General features: G+C 36.3%; 5 protein-coding genes across 5 annotated transcripts; 1 reads left to right on the top strand and 4 right to left on the bottom strand.

Moving 5' to 3' along the window:
- The first annotated feature begins 363 nt into the window (after positions 1-363).
- LOC105176493 (mitogen-activated protein kinase kinase kinase 1) lies at positions 364-6,096 on the top strand. The gene is made up of 8 exons (XM_011099312.3): positions 364-1,813; positions 2,565-2,649; positions 2,784-2,846; positions 3,227-3,381; positions 3,741-3,813; positions 3,939-3,998; positions 5,010-5,114; positions 5,442-6,096. The coding sequence occupies exons 1-8, from the start codon at positions 669-671 to the stop codon at positions 5,622-5,624; spliced, it is 1,869 nt and encodes a 622-aa protein (XP_011097614.1). The 5' UTR covers positions 364-668; the 3' UTR covers positions 5,625-6,096.
- A 740-nt stretch (positions 6,097-6,836) lies between these two features.
- Positions 6,837-11,638, bottom strand: LOC105177691 (receptor-like protein EIX1). Its single transcript, XM_011100929.3, has one exon. It carries the CDS (start codon positions 9,832-9,834, stop codon positions 7,060-7,062), a length of 2,775 nt encoding a protein of 924 aa, XP_011099231.2. The 5' UTR covers positions 9,835-11,638; the 3' UTR covers positions 6,837-7,059.
- A 561-nt stretch (positions 11,639-12,199) lies between these two features.
- LOC105177701 (receptor-like protein EIX2) lies at positions 12,200-15,404 on the bottom strand. Its single transcript, XM_088877437.1, has one exon. The coding sequence runs from the start codon at positions 14,989-14,991 to the stop codon at positions 12,223-12,225; it is 2,769 nt and encodes a 922-aa protein (XP_088733563.1). The 5' UTR covers positions 14,992-15,404; the 3' UTR covers positions 12,200-12,222.
- Positions 15,405-18,623: 3,219 nt separating this feature from the next.
- LOC110011621 (receptor-like protein EIX1) lies at positions 18,624-20,915 on the bottom strand. The gene is made up of 2 exons (XM_088877505.1): positions 20,853-20,915; positions 18,624-20,714 (listed from the first exon to the last, which is right to left on the bottom strand). Exons 1-2 carry the CDS (start codon positions 20,913-20,915, stop codon positions 18,909-18,911), a joined length of 1,869 nt encoding a protein of 622 aa, XP_088733631.1. The 3' UTR covers positions 18,624-18,908.
- An 805-nt stretch (positions 20,916-21,720) lies between these two features.
- On the bottom strand, positions 21,721-24,172 carry LOC105177711 (receptor-like protein EIX1). The gene is given in 2 exon segments (XM_020691284.2): positions 21,721-23,311; positions 23,314-24,172. Coding segments are annotated over 2 exon segments (2,292 nt in total). The 5' UTR covers positions 24,095-24,172; the 3' UTR covers positions 21,721-21,800.
- Between the last annotated feature and the right edge of the window lie 947 nt (positions 24,173-25,119).

Raw genomic sequence — 25,119 nt, forward strand, 5'->3', positions numbered from 1 at the left:
TTATTAATATAAAAATGAAAATACTTTTCACTGAAAACAACAATTTGTGATTTTGTTGTATTAATTTTTTTATTGTGTCACGTGGGTTATTCTTTATAATTTTCTATTATGTATTTGAATTGTAATGTATTAATTTATATATTTTATTTTAATAAAAATATATTTTAGAATATAAAATATTATTTATTATAGATGATGATGAGATGAGTACGGCTAGTTTATTAAAATTGTTGTTGATCCGGATCTGCATTGTTGATGTAATCGTATCTGCAGACAAGATACTGTTAAGCGTTTTTAGGATTACAAGAGAGCAAAATATAGTAAAATCTGGAAAGAGTAAAGCGTGGTTTACCCGAAGATGAAAAAAAGTGGAGCCCTCCAAAGAGACGCCAAACGAGAATTGGCAGGCAGTCCCAGTCCTCGCCCCAAATTGGCGCTGCACTCGCATCTCTCTTTTTGCAAGCTGTGCTCGTCTGCCGGCGTCGATCACCCCACCAGAACCTTATTTCCTGCTATAATTCAGGCAAAAATCTCAGAGAGCGAGACAATAAGAAGACGCAAAAGGAGAAAGGGAAGAGCGGATAGAGAATTTGAAGCATTTGAGCACTGTAACTTCCGACAAAACGAGCTGTTCTTCTGATTCATGGATTTTGCTTCACACTGTTACTATGCATCGGATACCGAAATTCTTTGCGCATAGTTCCGGCCGCCGTAAGGCTGGTGCAGACTCCGGCTCCGGCGCCAGCTGCAGCTCGAGCACTGTAAGCTCCAAGCCGAAGCCGAGGCTCGACCGGATGAACGCCATGAAGAACATCAACTACAAGTTTTCTCCGTTCTCTACTCCAGCTTCTTCATCATCGTCGTACTACTCTGAGGAGGAATCTCAACGCACGCGCTCGCTTGATTTGTACGGCGGCAAGACGAGCTTCCGTATAGATGGAATCGATGGCGAGATCGAGATGTTCTGCCAAACCCTGGGGTTTTCGGGGATTGATGATTTCGCGATACCAGCTGAGGAGTACGAGGCGATGAAGGTGAGATCTTCTTCTGCTCCTGTTATGTCCAGTCAGGCAATCCAGCCTCTAGTGGATTGGGAAATGGGGGTTAATTATGATGAAGTTGTTGAAGTGTCTGGTGATAGTGTTTGTGTTGATGTTATCAGTCAGGAAACTGAGGGAAGTAATATGTATATTGGATTTCCCGAGAATACTGATGATATCATTAGTAAGAATTGTGAGGAAAGTCTTGATTTTGGTGATATGGATATGAGTGAGGATACTGTTTCTGGTAGAAGATTAGGGGTTAGTGCAAGGATAAGTGATGTAACTTTGAGTGATAATGTGAGTTTGAGATTAAATGAATCCCGTGGAAATGGTATTAAGGGTATGCGGCCTCTGATTCTGGCACCACCACCTTCAATCTCGTTGCCTCTGATTGATAAAGAGTGCTCAACTTGGGACATCTTGAGATCATTTGCCCCAGAGAGTGATACGAGTTTTCTGAGGTTTAAGCAAGGGTGTTGCTTGGAAGAGGATGAGGAAGGGGCTGAGGTCAGTGGTAGAGAAGGGAATGAGGATGAGGACCAGGGGGGGAATACAAGCAGAAGGATAATGGCAATGGGAGAGAACTGTGTGCCCTCAGGATCGTGTTCCTTTACCACGACTTCGAATGATGATGATTCTTCAAGTACTACAACAGAGCCAATGTCAAGTATTTCACCTAATGGGAGATGTCAACGCATTATTTTGGAGTGGCAGAAGGGTGAGCTCTTGGGTCGTGGATCATTTGGATCTGTGTATGAAGGAATTGCGGAGTAAGCGCTAGTTCAGTTTTTAGTCGCGGCACTTTCAATGTAAATTTGAGCATGAAGCCAGATATAGCATTTTTTGCGGCTTAATTATTTTCATATTATATAAAAAAAAATTTCAAAAACCAAGTTCGTTTTAAAACTTTTACACAATCAAGGAAAGTTGTTACTTAAAAGTAACGACTTGCCAATTTTTGTTTTCTTTTTAAAGAAAATATTGGACTGGAAGCAACAACTTGTCTTAATTGTGTAAAACTTTTAAAAAACCACCTTGGTTTGCAAATTCCTTTTTATGTAAATATTAAAATAATTAAGCCGCATTTTGCCGTGCATTGTTAAACTTCTAAAATTGTTGGAAGCCTTTTGGTTGTAATTTGGATAGCATGAGCAATCATTTGTTTAATATTAGACTTTGAGTATCTACGTAATTATGGGAAATGGCCTTTACTTAAAAACTCCTGAAGTTAGTGAGCCTGTAATGTAATCGCTTTCATCAAAATTATTGCTTTCTTGTTAATTTGTTAAAGAAAAAAAGATCTGCCCTGTTGCTTAGAATTGGCTGAATAATGAGTACCCCTGGGAGGCTGGTGCCAAATTTCTTGATGAAGTCTCATGTCTTATAATGAAATTGAGTTAAGTTTACTTATCTCTCATATCATTGCATACTTTATTCAACTTTTCATAGTTTTTGTTAAAATTTTTATGCTTTATGTCAAAGGATGATAACCTTAGATTAGAGGTTTGTTGTTTGCTGCAGTGATGGATTCTTTTTTGCTGTGAAGGAAGTATCTTTGCTTGACCAAGGGGATGAAGGGAAGCAACACATTATCCAACTTGAACAGGTAGCTGCACTAATAGTTCTTGTTGCTCATGCACAACTAATTTTTTGCTATGATAATTGACTGATGTGGAATCTCTTTGTTCTTTTCCAATTCCTCTTAACTTTTAAACGTATCTTGTCTGTTGGTATGCCCAGGAAATTGCTCTTCTAAGTCAGTTTGAACACGAGAACATTGTCCAGTATTACGGCACAAAGAAGGTACTCTATTATATTTTTGGTTGATATTGTTATTATGGTTATTATTTTCGGAGGCATAATTTCTGCACTGCTACAACACTGGGCAACCCTTTCCCCCAATATTCCATTCCTTAATGTTAGTAGCTTGTTTCCTTTTTATTTTATATGATGATGCTTCAATTGCAACCTTTAAGATTTTTATTTACCTTGATGAGTTCATTTTCTCATAATATATTTATGCAATATTGGAAAGAATTCTAGCTCACACTATATTCTTTTCTTTCTTTCAAGTTACTCATTTACATGTTAGATTTTCTGATTATGTTGTTTTGCAAACTCATATTTTTATTCTCTTGCTAACGCTGAGAGATGCTGAAATTGATCTTTTACGTTTTCTGTAGGACCAATCACATCTCTATATTTTTCTTGAGCTTGTTAAAGGCTCGCTTTTGAGCCTTTACCAGAAATACAACCTCCGAGATTCACAAGTCTCTGCTTATACAAGGCAGATTTTACATGGTTTGAAATATTTGCATGACAGAAATGTGTTGCACAGGTAACTAGGCTAGGCATTTCTCAATATTTTGCTTTTAGCTCTATGGTGGTAATAGTAAATTTCGTTTTGCTCGAGCCCTGTGAAAATGAGATTTTGAGTCTAGTTGTTCTTTAAGTACCTGGCAACTTATATCCTTTCAAATGGTTTATTATTTGAGCGACTAAGTTCATGTCATCTTGAAGTAAGTGATGCTTCCATTATAAAATCGTATTCCTATAGTACTGAGTTTAAAGAATGCTTAAGCGTACGTTTCAATTTTTTTAAGAAGGAAGAGAGAAAATTGAGTTACATTTACATATGGCAAAGTGATCCATTAAGTTACATTGTGCTGAAGTCTCTTATCTTTCTCTCTTGTACAGGGATATCAAATGTGCAAATATTTTGGTGGACACTAATGGTTCTGTGAAACTTGCAGATTTTGGTTTAGCAAAGGTTTTGTCTCTCATTTCCCTTCTTCTTTCTCTTTTTCTGCTCCCATCTTTAATTGCATTTGAGATGGTTTCTTATAACTTTTGTTGCTATTCCATGTAACACTTTGTGATGGTGTCATTCTGCAGGCCACTAATTTGAATGATGTGAAGTCTTGCAAGGGGACTGCATTGTGGATGGCTCCAGAGGTTTGCTGCTGAAACTTTAATATTTTGATCTGGTTTGTTAAAATCATAGAGATTCTCTCTGTAAATCTGATACAAGACAGCTCCATCATTACTGTTAAAGAGGAAAAGTGGCAATTATACAAGTTGCAATTTTTAGTTATATACAGTACTAGTGCTTTTGTGGTTTAAGATAGTAAGAACATTGTAGTGTCTGTTTGCTTAGATGAGCCCTGTCATGTAGACGTTCTATATAACAAATGCACGTTTCTAGCTATTCTGAAAGTGCAGGCATGAATAAGCATAATTGGATAATGAAAAGTTACTTTGTAATTTTCCAATTTCCTACTAAAGAAGTCTGTTATTCTTAGAAAGAGATATAGTTGCTAATGGTTGGTTTATCTCTTTTCCCCCGCCCTAATATATAAGAAACTGGACTGCTTTAATTTCGCAAATATTAGGTCACTGGTTCCCAGTAAAAAGAATGGAGTGCTGAAATGACCTACCTATCAAGAAATAACACTCCACATCTCATGTCTTTTTCTTTGATCTAGATGTACAACTGGTTTAAGAGAGGGCTCATACTACCTTTATTGACACTGGGAGGGGGCTACAATTATGAATACTTAGAAGGATCTCTTGCTTTTGTCAGCCAAAACTGAATATGAAAAAGCTGAAAGAAGTTGGAATTTCTCAAGCCTAAATGTAAAATCTTCCAATTATCTTTAATTTCAATTCTGTTTGATTTGATTCCTAATTCTTTATTTCTCACATGAATTCCATCTAAAACCTTTGCCTGATATTGATCAACATCCACTTATTTTTCAACTAAGTGTCATTTATAAACTCGTGGAAATCAGACTTTGCTAAAGTGAGACGCATGCCATGCACCAAACATTTGCCTTTGACAATCTAACATACTCATTGGTGTCATCAACTTTTCTCATTCCTTTTTGTGCTGAGGTCAAGGGAGCAGGGACAAAGTAAAGTTTTCTGGTGCTACATGTTACTGATTATTGATCTATGTGGCTGCAGGTTGTTAGGAGCCTCGGGTATGGGCTTGCAGCTGATATATGGAGCCTTGGGTGCACTGTCTTGGAGATGCTAACCAGACGTTTCCCATACTCCAATTTGGAAGCTGTAAGTAAAAGCATCTCAGTAGTTAAACTTATTGACGTTCTTCCATTGAAGTTTGTCATCTTTATATGCAAGGAATTCTTGCATTGTTAATTTTGGGACATAGGATTAAGTTCATCAATTGATGAAGTACTATGACTTTAGTTCTCTGGTAACCACATTGGAAGATTGTTTCCTTAGTGGCATGCTAGTCGATGGTGAATGACTAGCTGACTGGTTTCTCGAGCTACCAGTTAAACGAGGTTGTTGCGGTGGATGTTACCGTCCCAATAACCCAACTATGTATGGTGTTTTTTCGGAGCATAACATATGTTCTCTCTGATGTGACAGGTGACAGCATTATTTAGGATAGGAAGTGGCGAGAGACCACCTATTCCTGATTCTCTTTCCAGTGATGCACGGGACTTCATACTTACATGTCTACAAGTTGATCCAAGTCGGCGGCCAACTGCTGCGCAGCTCTTGGATCATCCCTTTGTGAAGCGGCCCCTTGCATCATCTACATCTCTCTAGCCAAGAAGAACTAGAGAACAATAAAGGAACCACAATGCACTATGGAATTGGCATATCTGCATCACAGTTCTTTCCAGGTGCAGCTCTTCCGTTTTCTAGTATTGGGTGACAAAATTGTCGGGGTTGCATTTTATTTTGTAAATACATGAATTTGAAATCTCTGGCATATATTTCCCTAGGTATCTGCAAGGCAACTCTTTCTGTGTTGTTTCTTTATTTGCTGCTTGGGATTTCCTTCCTTAGCAGGTTGTTGCATCAACATGATGGTTTTCCTCTTTTCTTGATAGTGTTATTTGTGTTTTCAAATTATTTCAGCTGGGATTGTACAAATCGAACCCCAGAAGTTAACTGTACATATATATGTTCCTTCAAGCTATTTAGTGTTAGACGATAGTGTGAGATACGCATTTGTTTCTGATGAACTTTTGTAGTTGGGTTTCTGTTTTAATTTGTCAACGTAAATTGTCCTTTATTTCTTCCATCTGTGGCTTTGAGATTGCACATATTCTTCATTCGAAGTCCACTAATAGAAGGGTGGAATTTCCATTTATGAAAATGCATTCCATGCATCATTTTGGACTTGTGAAGATTTAGTTAAAATCTGGATTTAGTTTGCTTGTGTCTTCATGGGTTCTTTTTCTTTTATGTTTTTGGGAAAAGACGTGGATGCCATCACATTTTGTTTTTAATTTGTTTAATGACTTAGTTTTGAATTGTAATTTTCTAAGGATAAGTATACTCCTTGTTTTTTTTCTTTCTTTTCTTTTTTTTTTTTTAATTCAGAAACATTGACATAATTATAACAACTTCAATACTTTATTATAAAATTATATTAACTTACAATTTCAATTAAGTCTATTTACCTGCGATTTTGTATTAGCATACGACTTCTTTGGAGATGAAGTTTTAGCACCATTCTGTTCAATTTAAGTAATTTTACTGCGATAGGCTGATATAATTCTTTGTAACAGAGGTGGTAATTTGTCCATCCTTCAAAGAGTGTCTTCAAAGTTTTTACAGAATCCAATCCATCCTTCTTTGGAGCAGTATTCTACTTCTACCAATATCTTCAAATCTTCTGCTATCTCCTTCCTAATTGCCTGTAACTCTGACGTCTATCGCCGTCGCTGCAACTCTGAAAGAATTCACAAGTTAAACATTATTATACATGTTTCCTGACCAGAAAATTTTTGAACAAAAGTTCAAGCACTGACAAAACTTTACTACTATGTTTGCTTCGTTGTTCTCCTCTGGATTGAAAGCAATAGAGCTAAGTAGAGGTGGGCATAGATGGTATACAAAATTCAAGCAAACCAACTTTCAGCAGAGTGAGTGACTGATAATTCTGGTAATACCGAATCCAAATGTAAAGGTTCCCAACTTCCTCAAAACAACACAAGATGATACCGTTATAAACACACCACAGCCTCAAGCTTCATGTCAGTCGTCTCAAGTATACAGTGGTTGTCACATACAGCCAATCCAAGATCTTGTTCCAGAAGCCAAAATAGCCATTTCTCCATGACTTTTTGAATATCAAAGTAACAATGACTCCCCAGAATCCAAGAACAAAACCAAATACCGAAGAAATGTAAACCCCGGTATCTAGATTCTTGTCTTCTATGTCTTGATCAATAACCGGGGAAGAGCGAGGACCACCAGCAGATAGGCATGCAGCTAGAGGACACCCACAGAGTTCGTTATTTCCAGCATATACCATTGCATCAAATCCCTGCAGCTGAGTACCTGGCGGAATCTTACCTGATAAATTGTTGTCCGATAAGTCCAATACTGCCAGATAGTTCAATTCAGCCATGCCAATGGGAATCTCACCAGATAGCTGATTCCTGGAAAGATCTAGAGATTCCAACATTCCCATTTGGCCTATTTCAGAATCTATGTTTCCTGTCAAGTGATTTCTTGACAGGTTCAAGGATATTAATCCTCTCAACAAGGAGAATTCTTTAGGAATATTTCCCACGAGTCTGTTGTTGGAAAGATCAATGAGTTTAAGGAAACGTAGAGTTCTGTTGTACTCCTCCTCCTGCCCTTTCCAATGTACAAGAGCATTCTCAATGTATGAATCAATGTCATAGCGAGAACCATCTGAAAAAACGAATCCAGTTATCGAAATCAAGCTTCGAGTGGTTCTGTTACGTTGAACAAAAGAAGTAAAATTGTTGAAGCATTCAGGTATTCTTCCTGATATGTTGTTCCTTGATACATCCAAGACTTGAATCTTGGTAAGATGACATACTTCTGGAGGGATCGTTCCATAAAATTTGTTATCACCGAGGCTAAGAACCATCAAACGCGTAAGATATGTTCCTATCCATGCTGGAACATTCCCCATTAATTGGTTTCCTCCAACATCTAATAATCTCAATGTTTGGCAGTTCCTCAAATTGGAAGGCAATTCTCCTGACAAATTGTTGCTTCTCAACTGCAGTGCAACTAGGAGCCAGCAATCAGATTGGCCTAAAGTTCGTGGAATCTCACCAGAAATGTCATTGTTTGCTAGATTGAGAATAGATAACTTTGTCATGCTCATCCAGCAATCGGGAAGCTGACCTGATAACTGATTATATGAGAGGTCAAGCAACCCCAACTTAGTATAGTTGATGGTGCAAATCGATGAAATTGATCCCCAAAACATGTTTCTAGAGAGCTTTAATACTGAGGAGTTGGGGTTAAATAATGGTAAGAAGCCTGAAAAATTATTGTAACTGATATCTATTGTAGGAAAACCTGAGAACTTTGATGACAAATCTGGAACTCTACCACTTATGTGGTTACGAGAAAGATTCAAGTATTGTAGTCCAGGAGACAAATCCCACAACCATTTTGGCACTCGATCTGATATACCAGCTGAAGAAAGATCAAGATACGATATATTACTTTGAGTTTGAACCCATTTTGGAAAATGAGGTCCCAAGTAGCAAGATGCTAGTTTTAGAACATTTAGTTGAAAAGGAGGAATCCAAACTCTGGTTGTCACAATAAAAGCAAGTGAATTGAAGGATAAATCCAACACTTTCAAGCTATGGAGTTTGAAGAAGTGGGATTCGGAGACAATGCCTTGTAAGAAATTGTAAGAAACATCCAAGATTTCGAGCTTGGGAAGTTGCCCAAAACTTGTACCTTGTAGCCCTGTTAGCTTATTATGACTGAGATGTAATTCTCTCAATGAAACAGACCCTCTCAATTCTGGCACCAATCCTGAAAGTTGATTGTGAGACAAGTCCAAAAAGTGTAAACGACTTAATTTCGAGAATGATTTTGGAATTTCACCTTCAAGCTGATTCCCTGACAGATCAAGATACTCAAGAAAAATGGAACTTCCAAATGCATCAGGGATGAGACCATCTAATTGATTATCAGACAACTCCACACTGACGAGACTCATGCTCATGTTCATTAACCAAGAAAATACTAAAGAGTTCAGCTTGATACCTGATAGATCAAGAATAGTAAGAGATGCAGAAGAGGAATTAACATAGAAATCTAGAGAAGATGGTGTAAGTTGTGGAATGTCACAAGAAGCCAAGTACAGTTCCTTAAGACAAGAGAGCCTCCGTATTCCTCGTAGCCAGTTTGTGTCACTTATCTTAATACCAGTCAAATCAAGTAGAGACAAGAACGAGAGATTAGAAAGCCAGTCAAGGTTGTCTACCTCTAGACCTGGATTATAACTTAGATCAAGTGTTTTCAGGTTGGAAACATTCCCCAGCTGATAAGGAATAATCCCTGAGAGCCCACAATTCATAAGATGCAAATGCTGCAGTTTCTTGAAAGAGCTGATGAATTCCGGGATTCCATTCCCACGAAAACCATTGTTACTCAGGTCCAAACGATTCAAATGGTGCAACTCAAGCAGTGCACCACTGATGTTACCTCTCAGTTGGTAACGAAGTTTTGCACCGTTCAGTTGCAAACCAATCACATGAGGAGTATTTTTGCTACAGACGACACCCGTCCATCTGCAGCATTCTTTTTTGTGTTCTTCATCTCCCCATGATGAGAGAACGCCATGTTCGTCTATAAGGCCTTGTTTGAACTCAAGCAGAGCTTGTCTTTCACTCTCTATGCACCTTACTCCCCCGTCCCCAACTTGTGAAGCCGACACAAAAACATATCTGGTACAAAGTGAAAGAATAGGCAAAACTAATAACAGTAGTTTATGATCATCCATTCCCTCTCTCTCTCTCATTCCTGATTATCGGGAAAGAACTGATCAAGAGCTAATGAAATGGTTGGAAGGTTATGATTAGCTTTACTGACTCATTCAAGAAAACAGCCTCTTTATATATGTACATGTCATGAATCAAGAATAAGAAAAGAGACGACCCGTGGTTCCGGTCTTAGCAAAAATATGTCAACTTTGAAGAAGAGGGTGACTATGAGAGGCAGGTTGAAGATAGTAAACGAGGTTGTCTGGAAGAAGCTTACTGGATTCTTGGCCCCATCTCAGAAAATACCCATCCCATCCCATCTCATCTCAATCTTTTGGTTGTCTAAATGGAAAAGGATAGGCCTATTGTTGTTAGAAGCTGCATCCCTGCTTGATTTGCATTATCACATAATTGCTTTTCTTGCTAAGTCTGTGTTCTTGATAAATTAGTCTTTTTGCCAAACTCAAGTCTTTTACATTTATGACTGACAGTGATATTTGAAGACATTTGGGTCCAAGAATGGTAATGCTTCACTCACATAAATATTTTTTAATTTCTTCTATCAATTATCAATTCAAATGAGGCAGACCAATTCGGATGCGTCATAAAGATTTTGATTAATCGTATCTGGGTTCGATTTTTTAGAAGATGTCGCCCCAAGTCGGAACTACCATCTAACACATAACATTAACTAGAAAAAATTTCACACTTAACTATGCTTAATTATCATAATTAAAATTAAATAATCGTACTAAAATTTAATTATGATTAGTAATAATAATTATTATTTATTAGGGTTTTAGTCCATAACTCATAAAAATGTAGCCAATAGTACATTTGTTCTAACGATTGCTTTCGGTCAGCCCAGACTCATAAATGATGGACCTGAACAAGTTGACTTTACATTGTGTAGGGATGCAGCCCACTTGGGCCCATAAATCAGTCCAATTTATAGGCCCAATAAAATTTACAGTAGGCCCAATAAGGACCATCGATTATTATTTCTCCAAGTAAAAGGATTATTGAAGCCGAGGACACAAAAGTTAAGGTAAATTACAATCAGTTTTTTCAATATTCGATATAGTAAAGAATATTCCTTCCTTGTATGGAAAATTATCAAATATTTTCCTAATGTTTGTCGATGAAAATTATGTAATTCTTTTGTAGACGTTTGGAATTATCAATTTTATCGTTACTGTAGTTTTTAATTTTTTTAGAAAAAATTAAAAGTTTCAAAAAAATCGAATGAGATGGATCGAAAATTTTGAAAGGTTGTAAAAAAACATTGTCCACAAAAAAAATTCAAAAATAAGTAAAATTGTAAGTAATTCATAGTCCACAAGGCTACTTTGATAAATTCATAATGAAAACTTAAAGTAGATTAACAGATTGGACTAGTTGTTGGATGATGGTTAAAATCGATGGTATTAATAATTTTTCAAACAAAATATTTATAATTATAGCAAATATAAAAAAAACTTGTTATAATTTTTCTAAAAAGTGATTAAGATGAAAAGGAAACACGGATTTATAAGCATATACAGTGAGATACATATGAATCCAAAAGTAAGATGTCCTATTTGCCAAAAAAAACCAAATCAACACAATACAATAGGGGTGTCCATTTCGGTTAACCGAACCGAACTTAACCAAAAATGCGGTTCGGCCGTTTGGAAAACCGAAAACCGAACCGGTACGGAAGTTCGGTTTTTTCGGTTTTAAAACCGAAAAAAACCGTTTTTTTATTTTTTATTTTTTAAAATAATATATTTTGATATTTTAAGCCGAAATTGGGATAATGTTGCAATTTTATCCAAAAATACAAATACCAAAACACCAAAATTAAATTCTAATTTAATAGTACAAGTAACAAGTGTAGAACAACTTCAATATGTTAACATTCAATATCTAAAAATAGTACTCTTTTCTTTAGTTTTACTAATATAAATTATATAATATTAATATTATTATATATATAATTATATAATGTTTATATGTATAAAAAAAATATTTTTTTTTATTATTTATAGAATTTCGATTTTCGGTTCGGATCGGTTACCGAATTGGTGACCAAAAAACCGAACCGAATTTTCGGTTTCGGTTCGGTTCGGCCGGTTTTCGGTTTTTTTGCACACCCCTACAATACATACAAACAAATGTACTTCATAATAGAAAAAAATGCAAATAATTCTATGTCATATTGCAAATGAGTAATCTATCTCCTTATGAAAAAAAAAATTAGTAATTTAACTCCTCTTGTATTTTTTAGCAGTAATTTACTCCCTCATATTTTTTAAATGAAACAATTTACCTAAACTGTTTTATTTTAAATAATACGGGGATAAATTGTTATTTTTTTTATAGGGGGATAATTTAATTATTTATAATATGAGAGGAGGTAAATTACGATAAACCCCTTAATAATATTACCATTGCGATCTTGATTTCCTCTGATATATGATAGTAATTGTGACGTAGAGCCAATCATAAATCTTGTTCCAGAAGCCAAAATAAGCAATTCTCCACGACTTCTTAAGTATCAAAATGAGAATGAATCCCCAGAATCCAAGAAGAAAGCCGAGTACCACAGAAATGTAAAAGCCCATACCCAATATGCTGTCTTCTTTCCCTTGATCATGAGTGGGAGTGGGGTGGGGAGTGGGAGGGCCATCAGGGGTAAGGCATGCAGCTAGAGGAGGCCCGCAAAGTCCATTGTTTCCAGCAAATGCCGATGCATTGAATCCCCGCAGCTGAGTGCCTGATGGAATACTGCCGGATAAGTTGTTGTTTGATAAGTCCAAAACCGACAGATAATACAATCCAGCCATGCCAATGGGAATCTCACCAGATAGCTGGTTTCTGGAAAGATCTAAAGATTCCAACATTTCCATTTGGCCGATTTCAGAATCTATGTTTCCTGTCAAGAGGTTTCTTGACAGGTTCAAGGATACTAATCCTCTCAACAAGGAGAATTCTTTAGCAATATTCCCCACAAAGCTGTTGCTGGAAAGATCGATGAGTTTAAGTAATCGTAGAGTTCGGTTGTACTCTCGCTCCAGCCCTTTCCAATGAACGAGTGCATTCTCAATATAGAAATCGACATCAAAATGAGAACCATCTGTGAAGACAAAACTAGGAGCAAGTTTCAACATTTCAGTTGTTCTGTTAGGTTGAACCAAAGAAGTGAAGTTGTTGAAACATCCAGGAATTCTTCCTGATATGTTGTTCCCGGATAAGTCCAACACTTGAATCTCAGTAAGGTCACATAGTTCAAGAGGGATCGTTCCATTGAATTCATTGTCTCGGAGACTAAGAACTCTCAAACTCCTAAAATTTGTTCCTAGCCATGATGGGATGTTTCCTGTTAGTTGATTTCCTCCAACATCCAACATTGTCATAAATTGGTTTACCTTAAAACTGGAAGGCAGATCCCCCGATAAATTATTGTTTCGTAGCTGCAGTGTTAGGAGCGGGAGCTGAGATTCGGCTAGACTTTGCGGAATTTCACCAGAAATATCATTGTTTTCCAGGTTCAGAATGGCTAATCTCCCCATGCTCATCCAACAGTCGGGAAGCTGGCCTGATAACTGGTTATATGAAAGATCAAGGAATAACAAGAGACGAATGGTGCATATCGATGAGATTGATCCCCAAAACATGTTTCTGGAGAGCTGTAATATTGAGGTGTTGGGGTTCAATAATGGTAAAGAACCTGAAAAGTTATTGTAACTGATATCTATCGTGGGAAAACCTGAGAACTTTGATGACAAATCTGGGACCTCACCGCTTATCTGGTTACGAGAAAGATTCAAGTATTCTAGTCTAAGAGACAAATCCCACAACCAGTTTGGTACTTGATCTGAGATTTTTGCCGAAGAAAGATCAAGATGTGATATACTACTTTGTGTTCGAAGCCATTTTGGAAAGTGAGGTCCCAAGTAGCAAGATGTTAGTTTTAGAACATTTAGTTGAAAAGGAGGAACCCAAGGTGTGATTGTTGTCACATTAAAGACAAGTGAATTGAAGGAGAAATCCAGCACTTTCAAGTTGTGCAGATTCAAGAAGTGGGATTCAGAGACAGTGCCCTGTAAGAAATTGTAAGAAAGATCCAAGATTTCAAGCTTGGGAAGTTGCCCAAAACTTGCACCTAGGATTCCTGTTAGCTTATTGTGACTGAGGTGTAACTCCCTCAGTGAAATAAGCCCTCTCAGTTCTGGCACTAATCCTGTAAGTTGATTGTGCGACAAGTCCAAGAAGTACAAACGACTTAAATCCGAGAATGATTCTGGAATTCCACCCTCAAGTCGATTCCCCGACAGATCAAGATACTCAAGAAAAATGAAACTTCCAAATGCATCTGTGATGAGACCATCTAATTGATTATCAGACAGGTCTACACGGACAAGACTTGTGCTCATGTTCCCTAACCAAGAAAATACTAAAGAATTCAGCTTGATACCTGACAGATCAAGAACAACAAGAGATGGAGAAGAAGAATTAACAAAGAAATCCAGAGAAGATGGTGTAAGCTGGGGAATGTCACAAGAAGCCAAGTACAGTTCCTTAAGACTAGAGAGTCCGTGTATTCCTCGTAGCCAGTTCGTGTCATTTATCTTGATGCCAGTTAAATCAAGTCGAGTCAAGAAAGAGAGGTTAGAAAGCCAATCAAGGTTGTCGGCCTCTAGAGCTGAATTATGCGCGACATCAAGTGTTTTTAGGTTGGAAATATTCCCTAGTTGATAAGGAATAATTCCAGAAAAACCACTGCGGGCGAGATACAGATGTTGTAGTTTCTCAAAAGAACCAAAGAATCCAGGGATCTCATTCCCATCAAAGTCGTTGCCACTCAATTCCAAATGATTCAAATGCTGCAAATCAAGCAGGGCACGACTAATGTTACCTCGCAATTGATAGCCGGGAAGTTGCAAACCAATCACATGGGAAGTGTTATCATTGCACGACACACCCTTCCATGTGCAACAATTGTGTTGTTGAGCTCCCCATGATGAGAGATCGTCATTACGATCTATAAGGCCTTGTTTGAAGCTGAGAAGGGCTTGTCTTTCCCTTTCTATGCACCTTACTTCCCCAACTTGCGAACCCGAAACAACACCATATCCCGTACACAAAAGAATCGGCAAAAACAGAAACAATTGCACTAGTTTTGTAGTAATAAATTTTTTATGATAATCCATTCTCTCTCTCTCTCAAGAATTCTTTATGAAATGGCTATAAGGTTATTAACAGGCTGGCTGTGTATATATTTCAAGAACAGAAAAAAGGCTCGTGCAGGGTTCGGGTCTTAGCTAAAAGTCATCTTTGAATTTTTGAGCAGGGAGTTTTTTCCAGTCCACACGTCCGGTGACCAGCAGCTAGACCCATGTCAGAATATAGCTTTCCTATATATCAACCTGTAATTTCAGGCTAATCAATTCCTTTCATGGTCTGAAGTTTAGTAGACTTTTGGGGCATATCCGTGTGCATTAATTGCTCGACGCTTGACTTCACTTGCTACGTCAAGGTCAAGCCTTCTGAGATAACTTCCAGGTTGCTTCAGTTCTTGTTAGAAGACTTGATCAGTTTATGTCCAAATCAACTCTAATTCATGCATGAGGAATGGCCTTTGATATTCCAAGGACATCATTCACATTATTATTGTCTGCTCATTTTTTTCTTCTGTTCATCAAATTAAATGCAGAAACCCGATTCCTTTTTCTTTTTCTTTAATTAAAAAAAAAAAAAGAATTCCCATGAACTTTGCAAGAATTCGTGTGATATATATAATATTGTTTTATTCAAATTGAATTTGATTACGATCAATTTAATTATGTTCTAAGTGTTAATACACTTATGATTTACAATTACCGCTCTACCGGATCTGGGTCCGGATTCAGAAAACCCCGCCCAAATCTAAAACTTCCCATTCATAGACCCGAATCCTCTTTATCTTCTGTGGCCTTTAACATACGTATTATACTAATATGGGCTATAGCATTTAGTGAGCCATAATGCCGACGACAAAACTTTAGGCCCACTTTGCTAGGCCCAAGAAAATCATCGTTTTTAATTTTAGTCACATAAAATTTTGTGCAATTTTTTAAAAATTTGTTTAATTTATAATAAGGCAATTCTGTGTAAATATGAATTTTTATTCATTCTCTTTTTTACTAATATTAGAAAATTTAGTGAATTTTAACTAATAAATGAATTTAAACAGAAACAAACATTAGAGGTGCTATATTTAATTTTTTAAATCATAAAGAATTTACGTATAATTACACTAAAATTCGTGGAAACATAATGTGATTATCACTATAAAATACAATAATGCTTTTATTGTGACTGACAGTGCTATTTACTAGTACAAGCTTATACTGTGTAGTAAATTAATAGGGGTGATAAAAAAAAATTTCAAACCGTCCACAACTACTCAAATCAAATTGAATCGAATTATTTTTTATAATTTATTTTTTAAATTGCAATTTTAAATTTTGAGTAAAATCGTATAGTGCTATTGATTTAGTTTTAATTTAGAGCTTAAATAAACCACAAAAAATTGAACTGCAACACTAAATATATATGATGGATGTGGCCTAAGAAAGTCTGCCCTAAGAACAAGCGAGAAGATCCAAGACTCCCTTCCATAAATACGACAACTCGGGTGGAGGAGGCCCGCTTAGCATAGCCCAGTATTATGGCCCAAACACCAGATAACTAGCCCAGCACCCATTTCCATATCCTTCTTCAGAGCACACTTGGCACATATTTGAACCCTCCGCGTGTACTTCTATCTAGCTTGGAAAGTGTGTGTCGAGGAGGTTCCTTCAAGAGCTCGGACTCTTGAGTCAGCTAGACTTCTTGCAAACTAGGAGTCCTCCTCAGCTTTGGGTTTTTTTCTCATTCGAATAACGATCTTAACCCCAAGATTGCTAAAAGATAGGGACGGATCATGACTTATCTCAACCAACTCTATCCATTTATCCCAAAAATAGGAAGCACGCTGGGTTCCTTGACGAAGAGGGACACTCTGCTATAAATAGAGACTCTATGTCCTGGGGGGGACACCTTCAATGGCTAAATTCTAGCTAATGCTCGGTTGCATTCATTCTGCACTATCAAACACGATTTTTACTTCTACTTTACATTATTACATTCATTCTCTCAATACGTTTCATTATTTCGAATTATTATTCCTTAAGTTTAATACTAACTTGGGTATTGGAGTGCTAACTCTTTGTTTTGCAGGTTATTTTCTTTCGAATCCTTTGTTGCTCGATCTGGGCTCATTGCTCGAAGTCCAAGTCTGTTGGATCCGTGCTAAAATCGCACGTATCAATATAATTAATTTTTTAAATTATATATATAATAATTTGATAAAATAATTAACTTTTTAGATGAATTTCATATTAAAAAAATCCATATATTATCAAAGATCCATATTACAAAGTTCATTTTTGTAAAATTTATATTTGACTTTATTAAAAAAAAAAAATTTCTTAATGCTTTAAGTTAATTCAAATTTTAAGCCCATAAAATGATTATCCCAATTTTTCATCCATTTTTCGTCCCCTATTTTTTCTTCTCCTTTTCATCTTCTTTTTTTTCTCTCTTACCGTATTCTATCTATGTTTTATCTTTTTGCTCTTTATCTTTGTTCTCCCTCAATTTATGCTTTTAAATATTTATTGAATCTTTGATAATGATTTGATTGTTCTCAGACTTAGAAGGAACAAGTCTTATTCAACCTCAACGGACACATACGACTAATTTGAAATGAATCTTCATTAGGTTTGAATTTGTATGAATGATTACATATATTTTTTTATGATATTTTATTTCTTTACCTTTTGCTAACATTAAATAGTAATAAGTGTCACAATTGGATAACGTTCTTTGTACTATACACTAATAGTTAAGTTGTGCTTATGTAAGATGACATTCATACGATGAAGAAAGTCAGGTCGATGCCTATTCCTTACAGATTCTCAATTGCAAGGTTTAGAGTATTACATAGTACTAATTATCAAATATTGATTAAGAATGGAATTAAATTTGATATGCTTTCTTAATAATATATTTAATATGCCCATAACCATCCATTGACTTATGTTGGATTAAGTATTTCCTTGTTGGATTGCTATATATTTTGTTATACTTTAATCTATTTAAAGTTGTGAAGAGTGTTGGTGATTTACGGTGCATAATGTTCGTCTTTCTTGATTATTATATACAAATTTCAACATCTTACTTTTGTTATAAGTATTAAGACCTCAAAATTGCCCGAATTCGCACAAACCATACTTTTTGATTTTGGTTTTAAAAGTAACAATTTAAAAAAATATTTTATAAAATTATTAATAATAATAAAATTTAAAAATAATCTTAAAAAAATTAAAATCGCACCGTGTGCACCTCTATAAATTAGTAATGCAGCTAAGTGAGCCACGATCTTAACTGGAAATTCTGAGACGACTTTATCTTCTCCAGCAGCAGCGCACGTTTACAGGCCCAATAAAATTTTCATAAGACCCAATAAGGATCATCGAAACCAAGGGCTTAAAAATTATTATTCTTGTACTCGATTGATATTTTTTATTTATTTTTTTATTAATATTTTTTATATAATGATTATTTTACCCTTAGATAATAAGTAATAAATATACTAAAAGAAAATTTTGGATAATTTACAATTATTTTTATTTAAACTATATTAATTACTTGATATTTTACGTTTGAATATGCTTGATAATAATATTTTATTATTTCGTTATTTTCTACTCACATTATTTATAAATATTTATAAGATAACTCATAATTTAGTAATTAATTTTATTATAAGTAAAATTTAAAATAGTTTGCAATCTAATATAAATGGAGATTCTGATATGAATACAAACATACTTATAAAGCTTAATCGTCTACTTAAATCTTCTCTTATATACGGTGGTAATTGTCACGTAGACCAAATCCCAGATGTTGTTCCAAAAGCCAAAATAAGCCATTCTCCATGACTTGTTAAGTACCAAAATGACAACGACTCCCAAGAACCCAACAACAAATCCAAGCACCACAGAAATGTAATAACCCTTGTCAAATTTGTTGTCTTCTTTCCCTACATGATCATCAATTGCTTGTGAAGTCCATTGTTTTCAGCATATACCGATGCATTGAATCCCTGTAGTTGAGTGCCTGACGGAATACTGCCTGATAAATTGTTGTTTGACAAATCTAAAACCGCTAGATAATTCAAGTCAGCCATGCCTATGGGAATCTCACCAGATATATGGTTTCTTGAAAGATCTAGAGATTCCAACATCTCCATTTGGCCGATCCCAGAATCTATCTTTCCTGACAAGTGATTTCTCGACAGGTTTAAGGATATTAATCCTCTCAACAAGGAGAACTCTTTAGGAATATTCCCTACTAATCTGTTGTCGGAAAGATCAATGAGTTTAAGGAATCCTAGAGTATTGCTGTACTCTTCCTCCTTACCTCTCCAATAAACAAGTGCACTCAACACATCAGAACTATACTGATGGAGAGGATACGCACGAAACGTATCAATTGTTGTGCTGTTAGGTAACTTAGATTGAACCAAAGAAGTAAAATTGTTGAAGCATCTGGGAATTCTTCCTGATATGTTATTTCCAGACAGGTCCAAGACTTGGATCCTGGTAAGATAACATACTTCTGGAGGAATCATTCCAAAAAATTCATTGCGTCGGAGACTAAGAACCTGCAAGTCTGGTAGATTTGTTCCTAGGTATGCCGGTATATTTCCTGTTAGTTGGTTTCCGCCAACATCAAGAACTGCCAATATGTAACAGTTTTTCAAATTGGAAGGCAACTCTCTGGACAAATTATTGTTTCGCAACAATAGTATTTGGAACCAGCATTCAGATTGGCCTAAAGTGCGCGGAATTTCACCATAAATCTGATTGTTTTCCAGATTTAGAACGGCTATTTTTTCCATGCTCGAACAGTTGGGAAGCGGGCCTGATAACTGGTTATATGAGAGGTCAAGCAAACCCCCTCCATAGTCGATGCTGCAAATCGAAGAAAGTGATCCCTGGAACATGTTATTAGAAAGCTGTAATACTGCAGATTCCCGGTGAAATAATGGTAAAAAACCTGAAAAGTTATTGTAACTGATATCTATTATTACAGGATAAGCTGAGAGCTTGGATGACACTAACAAATCTGGAACTCTACCACTGAATTGGTTATAAGAAAGATTTAGGTATTCTAGTCTAGGAGACAAATCCCACAACCATTTGGGCACTTGACCTGATATCCCAGTCGAAGAGAGATCAAGCTGTGATATATTACTTTGAGTTTGAACCCATTTTGGAAAATGAGGTCCCAAGTAGCAAGATGCTAGCTTTAGAACATTTAGTTGAAAAGGAGGAACCCAAGCTGTGATTGTTGTCACATTAAAGACAAGTGAATTGAAGGATAAATCCAGCACTTTCAAGTTGCGCAGATTCAAGAAGTGGGATTCAGAGACAGTGCCCTGTAAGAAATTGTAAGAAAGATCCAAAATTTCAAGCTTGGGAAGTTGCCCAAAACTTGCACCTAGTATTCCTGTTAGCTTATTCTGACTGAGGTGTAATTCCCTCAGTGAAATAAGCCCTCTCAGTTCTGGCACTAATCCTATAAGTTGATTGTGCGACAAGTCCAAGAAGTACAAACGACTTAAATCCGAGAATGATTCTGGAATTCCACCCTCAAGCCGATTCCCCGACAGATCAAGATACTCAAGAAAAATGAAACTTCCAAATGCATCTGTGATGAGACCATCTAATTGATTATCAGACAGGTCTACACGGACAAGACTCGTGCTCAAACCAAGCAGGGCACTACTAATGTTACCTTGCAATTGATAGCCGGGAAGTTGCAGACCGATCACATGGGAAGTCTAACCGTTGCACGACACACCTTTCCATGTGCAACAGTTGTGTTCTTGACCTCCCCATGAGGAGAGATCGTCGTTACGATCTATAAGGCCTTGTTTGAAGTTGAGAAGGGCTTGTCTTTCCCTCTCTATGCACCTTACTTCCCCAACTTGCGAACCCGAGACAACACCGTATCCGGTACAGAAAAGAATCAGCAACAACATCTCTCTCTCTCTCTCTCTCTAAGAAGGACTAATGATAAGAAAACAGGCTGTGTATGTATTTCAAGAATAGTAAAACATTCCCGTCTTACTTAGCTAAAAGTCGTCTTTGAATTTCCGAGCAAAAAATTTGAAATATGAGTTATTCGGCGACGACCAGGTCACATAGTTTATTACACTATGGTTTATTATATACATATGATGATATTCTGAATATAAGTTGGTCTGAATACTTAGTCAAGAATCACCCGAAAAATTAATTCAAATAACCATTTTAGAATGAATAGAAGTTAATTGAAAATCCCATTGATTAGATATCTTTCTCAATGAATATTTATTATTATCTTTTTAGCAGAAAATAATTGAGAAAATTAAGAATTGATTTGAACGTTTCAACTGAATTTTTGAATTACTTTAAAATGAAACAATAAGTTGTTGCTCGGAAAATTTTAAGGACTTAAAGATAGAGCCAATTGGCAATAAATCTGTTATCCAGTACTTGCATTTAAGTTATGCAACAATAATAAAAACGCAAGAAAAATCTTAGCGAATCTAGTCTCACTTTCCCTTCCCCATTGCTCAAATAAAAAAATACACAACTTACCAACTAGAATTTTAAATTTCAATCAAAATAAAAAAATTATTACTCCATTAATACTTGATTTATCGTCACTAATTCTGACTTAAAAAAGAGAGCAGTACTACTTTAATTCTTGATCGCGTGTTTGGAGTAGTTAGGAAAAAAGGTAAAGGAATATATATGAAGATGAAAAGCAAACACATTTTACAATGCATATCCAACTACAGGTTCAGATAATTCTGATATATATGAAATTTAAAATTAAAGTAAGATATACAACCAAGGATGATGATACAAATATAAACTTACTACCTCTGCCACTTAATTATAAAACCTTCACATCTTAATCTTCTTGCATTTGTGGTCGAGGTTGTCCAGTCCCAGATTTTGTTCCAGAAGTCAAAATAAGTTTTTCTCCATGAGTTGTTTAGTACCAAACTGACAATGAATCCCCAGAAACCAACAACAAAGCCAAGTACCGTAGAAATGTAAAAATCGGTATCAAATTTGATGCCAGTGGCCGAGGAAGGGCCATCAAGAGGAAGGCATGCGGCTAGAGGAGGCCCGCAAAGTCCATCATTTCCAGCATACACCGATGCGTTAAATCCTTGCAGCTGAGTACCTGATGGAATGTTGCCTGACAAATTGTTGAACGATAAGTCCAAAACCGACAGAAAACTCAATTCAGCCAAGCCAACGGGAATCTCACCCGATAACTGGTTTCTGGAGAGGTCCAGAGATTCTAACACATTCATCTGCCCGATTTCAGAGTCTATGTTTCCTGTCAAGTGATTTCTTGACAGGTTCAAGGATATTAATCCCCTCAACATGGAAAATTGTTTAGGAATATTCCCCACAAGTCTGTTGCTGGAAAGATCAATGAGTTTAAGTAATCGTAGAGTTTTGTTGTACTCTTTCTCCTGTCCTTTCCAATAAACAAATGCATTCTCACAATGTATTACTATAAATTCAGTTTGAGGAATCATGTTTGGAGTAGATATGTCCTGTTGAACCAGAAAGGTAAAATTGTTGAAGCATTGGGGAATTCTTCCTGATATGTTGTTCCTAGAAAGGTCAAAGATTTGGATTTGGGTGAGATGACATATTTGGGGAGGGATCGTTCCGTAAAACTCATTGTCTCGTAGACTAAGAAGCTTCAACATCCCAAGGTTTGCTCCTATCCATGCTGGAATATTTCCTGTTAGTTGGTTTCCTCCAACATCAAGCATTGTCAAATGTTTGCAATTCCTCAAACTGGATGGCAACTCTCCCATCAAATTATTGCTTTGTAACTGCAGAGATAGGAACAAGCAGTTGGATTGGCCTAAACTCTGTGGAATTTCACCAGAAAGATGATTGTTCGCCAGGTTCAGAATGGACAATCTTGACATGCTTGTCCAACAACTGGGAAGCGGGCCTGAGAACTGGTTATATGAGAGGTCAAGCAACGTCAGATTAGTATAGTTGATGCTGCAAATTGATGAAATTGATCCTCGGAGCATGTTTCTTGATAGCTGTAATATTGCAGAAGTGGGGTGAAATAGTGGTAATAACCCTGAAAAATTATTGAAACTAATATCTATTATGGGAAAATGCGACAACTTTGATGACAAATCTGGAACCTTGCCACTTATCTGGTTATGAGAAACATTCAAGTATTGAAGTCTAGGAGAAAAATCCCACAACCACTCCGGCACTTGACCTGATATACCGGCACCAGAGAGACCAAGATGTGATATGTTACTCTGAGTTTGAACCCATTCCGGGAAATGAGGTCCCAAGTAGCAAGATGCTACATCCATGACATCTAGTTGAAAAGAGGAACCCAATTATTTGTGGTTGTACTCAAGTTAAAGACAAGTGAATTATAGGACAAATGCAGGAGTTTCAAGCTGTGGAGGTTGGAGAAGTGAGCTTCAGAGACAACTCCTCGTAATAAATTGTGACTGAGATGTAATTCTCTGAGTGAAATAAGTCCTCTCAGCTCTGGCATGAATCCTGTAATTTGATTGTGTGACAAGTTCAAGTAGTGCAGGCTACTTAAATTTGCCAAAGATATTGGGATTCCACCTTCAAGCCTATTCCATGATAGATCAAGTGTTCTCAGGTTGGTCATATTCCCCAGCTGATGAGGAATAATCCCAGAAAACCCACAATAAGCAAGATACAAATGTTGCAATTCCGGGAAAGAAGCAATGAACCCCGGGATCTCTTTCCCATCAAAATCGTTGTAGCTCAGGTCCAAATGATTCAACTGTTGCAACTCGAGCAGGGCCCGACTAAGGTTGCCATGCAATTCCGCAAATGGTAGGTTCAAACCAATTACATGACGAGTGGTTTCGCTGCACACGACACCATGCCATTCGCAGCATTCTTTTTGGTTGTCTGCATCTCCCCATGATGAGAGAAGGCCACCTTCATCGATAAGGCCTTGTTTGAACTCTAGAAGAGCTTCTCTTTCCCTCTCTATGCACCACACTTCCACCGCGTCCCCGAGTCGTGAAGCCGACACAGACGCATATGATAACATACACAGTACTGAAAGAAGTGGCAATAACAATTGCAGCACTTTGGTAGTAATAACTCCCATATGATTATCCATTCTTCTCTTCTTCTTTTTGTTTTGTCTACTTTGGAACTACTGAGTTTCACTGTGACTAATGAAGTGGTTTTAAGGTACTGAAGAAAGCAGCGTCTATATATAACAATTAGAAAAGTTATTGCACTGGACCCCGCCCGCGCCCTGTTCCTATTCTCCAATTAAAACCAAAAAGACTTTTTTGTTCTATTTTCATCCCAAGTAGGACGCAAGAGTCATTTTTTTAAATTATACATTTATTATATGATTGATCATTTTTTAAAATTATGTACTAATTACATTATAAATATATTGCACTTATTTTTATGGTTCAACCAAACTCGATGTGAATTAAAATTTTTGATATATAGTTTAATCATCCCACCATATATGGCAGTAGTATTTTTGGTTAGTACAAGATTCTAATATAACAGTTTCTTGAAAGATCTAATGCATGCATGAATATTATATATCCCTGAATTTTAGAGTATCCCACGGCAACAAACATTGTGGTCTTGAAGCTTATTGGATTTTTGGATCCTCTCAATTCAAAACTTGGATAACAAAATTTCCATATACAAACTTACGTGAATTATTAATTCTTGAATCAACTGATTACGTATATTCATATATTTGAATCATTGAATGAGTGTTCACTTGGATACATATCTGAATTCAATAATAATAATAATAATAATCAAGTCTGATCAAATTAGAAATAATTATATATAAAGTGTAATGTAAGATTGAACGAAAATTGATTTAGATAAAAGAATTCCAAGAGTAGTAAATGGGCGGTTGAAAAAGTAGGTTGGGTTGATTTGAGACGAAAGCTGCCACCCCGCTTGACTTGGAACGTGTAATAACTGCGACTGAGATGACCTCGTCAATTTATGGCCAATTAGTCTACGGACATTATTTCCACCACCTGTCCAATTATTTCTAGATGCCCAACCATCATTCACTTTCACATCCTTATCTCCTACTTTGTTTTTTATTCAAATTACCATGTTCAAATCAAGAAAAGAAAATACATGAATATTACTTAC

Source organism: Sesamum indicum, linkage group LG2 (genome assembly GCF_026168435.1).
Source record: "Sesamum indicum cultivar Baizhima isolate 11 linkage group LG2, ASM2616843v1, whole genome shotgun sequence".
In the NCBI taxonomy this organism is placed as follows: Eukaryota; Viridiplantae; Streptophyta; class Magnoliopsida; order Lamiales; family Pedaliaceae; genus Sesamum; species Sesamum indicum.

What these genes read in the sequence shown, in the direction of transcription:
- LOC105176493 (XM_011099312.3), top strand. Translation starts at nt 669, where the DNA reads ATGCATCGGATACCGAAATTCTTTGCGCATAGTTCCGGCCGCCGTAAG. An exon ending in GACAGAAATGTGTTGCACAG is followed by an intron (nt 3,382 to 3,740) that starts GTAACTAGGCTA and finishes TCTCTTGTACAG; the next exon opens with GGATATCAAATGTGCAAATA. An exon ending in CAGATTTTGGTTTAGCAAAG is followed by an intron (nt 3,814 to 3,938) that starts GTTTTGTCTCTC and finishes GTCATTCTGCAG; the next exon opens with GCCACTAATTTGAATGATGT.
- LOC105177691 (XM_011100929.3), bottom strand. Translation starts at nt 9,834, where the DNA reads ATGAGAGAGAGAGAGGGAATGGATGATCATAAACTACTGTTATTAGTT.
- LOC105177701 (XM_088877437.1), bottom strand. Translation starts at nt 14,991, where the DNA reads ATGGATTATCATAAAAAATTTATTACTACAAAACTAGTGCAATTGTTT.
- LOC110011621 (XM_088877505.1), bottom strand. Translation starts at nt 20,915, where the DNA reads ATGTTGTTGCTGATTCTTTTCTGTACCGGATACGGTGTTGTCTCGGGT. An exon ending in CGGGTTCGCAAGTTGGGGAA is followed by an intron (nt 20,715 to 20,852) that starts GTAAGGTGCATA and finishes TGCAACGGTTAG; the next exon opens with ACTTCCCATGTGATCGGTCT.